Here is a 3,005-nt window from a genome sequence, read left to right as displayed (position 1 = left end):
CCATGGGGCGGCCCAGCGTCGTCCAGGGTAGGGGAGGGAATGGCCGGCAGGGATGTAGCTCAGTTGGTAGAGCATGGCTTTTTGTAACGCCAGGGTTGTGGGTTCGATTCCCACGGGGGGCCAGTATGAAAAAAAATAAGGTATGCACTCACTAACTGTAAGTCGCTCTGGATAAGAGCGTCTGCTAAATGACTAAAAAATAAATAAATAAAAAATAGCCTTCCCGGGTAAGACAACGCATAGGAAGGAAGGCCTATTCCATTGTAACCCATAACAGACAGGTTTCCCATACCCAGATAAAGCACTTTCAGAAGTACGGTTAATCTGCGTCGGACGGGATAACAGTTAGGACCAGAGACGGACGATGAGCATCTATAATAACAGACTATACAACCCTGCCTAACCCTTGGGCTTCGTCCCAAATGGCACCCTATTCCCTACGTAGTGCACTAGTTTAGACCAGAAGTGGTGCACTATATAGGTAATAGGGTGCCAGTTAGGCCAAAGCCTTCGTTTTAACAACAGTTCCGCCAGGAAGGTTTTAAATACATCTTCTCATTCTTTCACACCATGAGATTTTCCTAGAGAGCTGAAAGATCATATTATGAAAGGCGTTACATATACCAGCAGAGGTTGGGACTAGAAGGTTCAAAAGAATACAAGATAAAAATCGCTGACACCATTCAAACCAATGAGGGTGTTCAGACACCATTCAAAACAATGAGGGGGTCAGACACCATTCAAACCAATGAGGGTGTTCAGACACCATTCAAACCAATGAGGGGTTCAGACACCATTCAAACCAATGAGGGGTTCAGACACCATTCAAACCAATGAGAGGTTCAGACACCATTCAAACCAATGAGGGGTTCAGATACCATTCAAACCAATGAGGGGTTCAGACACCATTCAAACCAATGAGGGTCTCAGACACCATTCAAACCAATGAGGGGTTCAGACACCATTCAAACCAATGAGGGGTTCAGACACCATTCAAACCAATGAGGGTTCAGAACTTTAAAGCCAATTATCTCAGAATCATATTTTTGCAGATAGACCCTTCTAGTCCCCATCTCTCGATATGCTGTATAAGGCTTCAATACATCTTATTATAGTTATACATTAGTACCTTTCACTGGCTTTAAACATCCCCAATTCAATATCTATAAAAATAATTATCCATACAAACAGGCATTATCATCAGTAGATGTATTCACAAACACTCAGATATGCAAACACAGTGTTTCTGTACAACACAGTGTGTTTCTGTACAACACAGTGTTTCTGTACAACACAGTGTTTCTGTATATCACAGTGTGTTTCTGTACAACACAGTGTGTTTCTGTACAACACAGTATATCTGTACAACACAGTATATCTGTACAACACAGTATATCTGTATATCAAAGTATATCTGTACAACACAGTGTTTCTGTATATCACAGTATATCTGTATATCACAGTATATCTGTACAACACAGTATATCTGTACAACACAGTATATCTGTACAACACAGTATATCTGTACAACACAGTATATCTGTATATCACAGTATATCTGTACAACACAGTGTTTCTGTATATCACAGTATATCTGTATATCACAGTATATCTGTACAACACAGTGTTTCTGTATATCACAGTATATCTGTACATCACAGTATATCTGTACAACACAGTATATCTGTACAACACAGTATATCTGTACAACACAGTATATCTGTACAACACAGTGTTTCTGTACAACACAGTATATCTGTACAACACAGTATATCTGTACAACACAGTATATCTGTACAACACAGTGTTTCTGTACAACACAGTATATCTGTACAACACAGTATATCTGTACAACACAGTGTTTCTGTACAACACAGTGTTTCTGTACAACACAGTGTTTCTGTACAACACAGTGTTTCTGTACAACACAGTATATCTGTATATCACAGTATATCTGTACAACACAGTGTTTCTGTATATCACAGTATATCTGTACAACACAGTATATCTGTACAACACAGTGTTTCTGTACAACACAGTGTTTCTGTACAACACAGTGTTTCTGTACAACACAGTGTGTATCTGTATATAGTATATCTGTATATATTGGCACAAGTCAGGTGTAGTATATAATATGCATGTTGTCAATCATCAATAAAAGTGAGTCGTCCAGGTCCTTCATTCTTCATCCACCGTCGGTACCTCTTCCACCTGGGGTCCAGGGCCATCTTCATCTTCATCTCTTCCTCCTGCTCCTCCTTGTACACCTGTACAACAACATAACGCAATACAAATACAAATACAAATAGTACAAACACATTCAAAAGGCACCAAAGAGAGAGCATCATTTGGAAGTGGATCGCTTTGCACCAGATATTACAATGTTATTACAACAGATAGAATATGTTCATGTATAGAATATGTTCATGTATAGAATATGTTCATGTATAGAATATGTTCTGTTGTAATAACATTGTAATATCTGGTGCAAAGCGATCCACCGTTTGTGTGTGTAGTCTACCACTACTACTACTACTACTACTACTACTACTACTACTACTACTACTACTACTACTGCTGCTACTTCTACTACTACTACTACTAATACTAATACTACTACTACTGCTACTATTACTACTTCTACTACTACTACTACTACTACTACTATTACTACTACTTCTACTACTACTATTACTACTACTTCTACTACTACTGTTACTACTTCTACTACTACTACTACTTCTACTACTACTAATGCTGCTACTACTACTACTACCACTACTACTGTTACTACTACTACTACTACTACTATTTCTACTACTACTAATGCTGCTACTACTACTACTACTACTACTGCTGCTACTACTACTGCTACCGCTACTTCTACTACTACTAATACTACTGCTTCTACTACTACTACTACTACTACTACTACTACTGCTACTATTACTACTTCTACTACTACTACTACTACTACTACTGCTACTACTACTACTACTACTTCT

The 3,005-nt window shown here is 38.5% G+C and overlaps 1 protein-coding gene across 2 annotated transcripts in view; it reads right to left on the bottom strand.

Moving 5' to 3' along the window:
* Positions 1-1,836: 1,836 nt before the first annotated feature.
* LOC311127631 (dnaJ homolog subfamily C member 25-like) overlaps positions 1,837-3,005 on the bottom strand; it is a 7,332-nt gene continuing 6,163 nt past the window's right edge. For both annotated transcript variants that reach the window (XM_084159456.1, XM_084159457.1), the window contains one exon: positions 1,837-2,267. In XM_084159456.1, the coding sequence (XP_084015582.1) occupies positions 2,145-2,267 (123 nt within the window). In that variant the 3' untranslated portion in view covers positions 1,837-2,144. The remainder of the gene's footprint in view (positions 2,268-3,005) is intronic.

Source organism: Coregonus lavaretus, assembly GCF_964263955.1.
Source record: "Coregonus lavaretus genome assembly, chromosome: 4".
NCBI classification, from domain to species: Eukaryota; Metazoa; Chordata; class Actinopteri; order Salmoniformes; family Salmonidae; genus Coregonus; species Coregonus lavaretus.
This window is presented reverse-complemented; position numbering and strand designations above follow the sequence as displayed.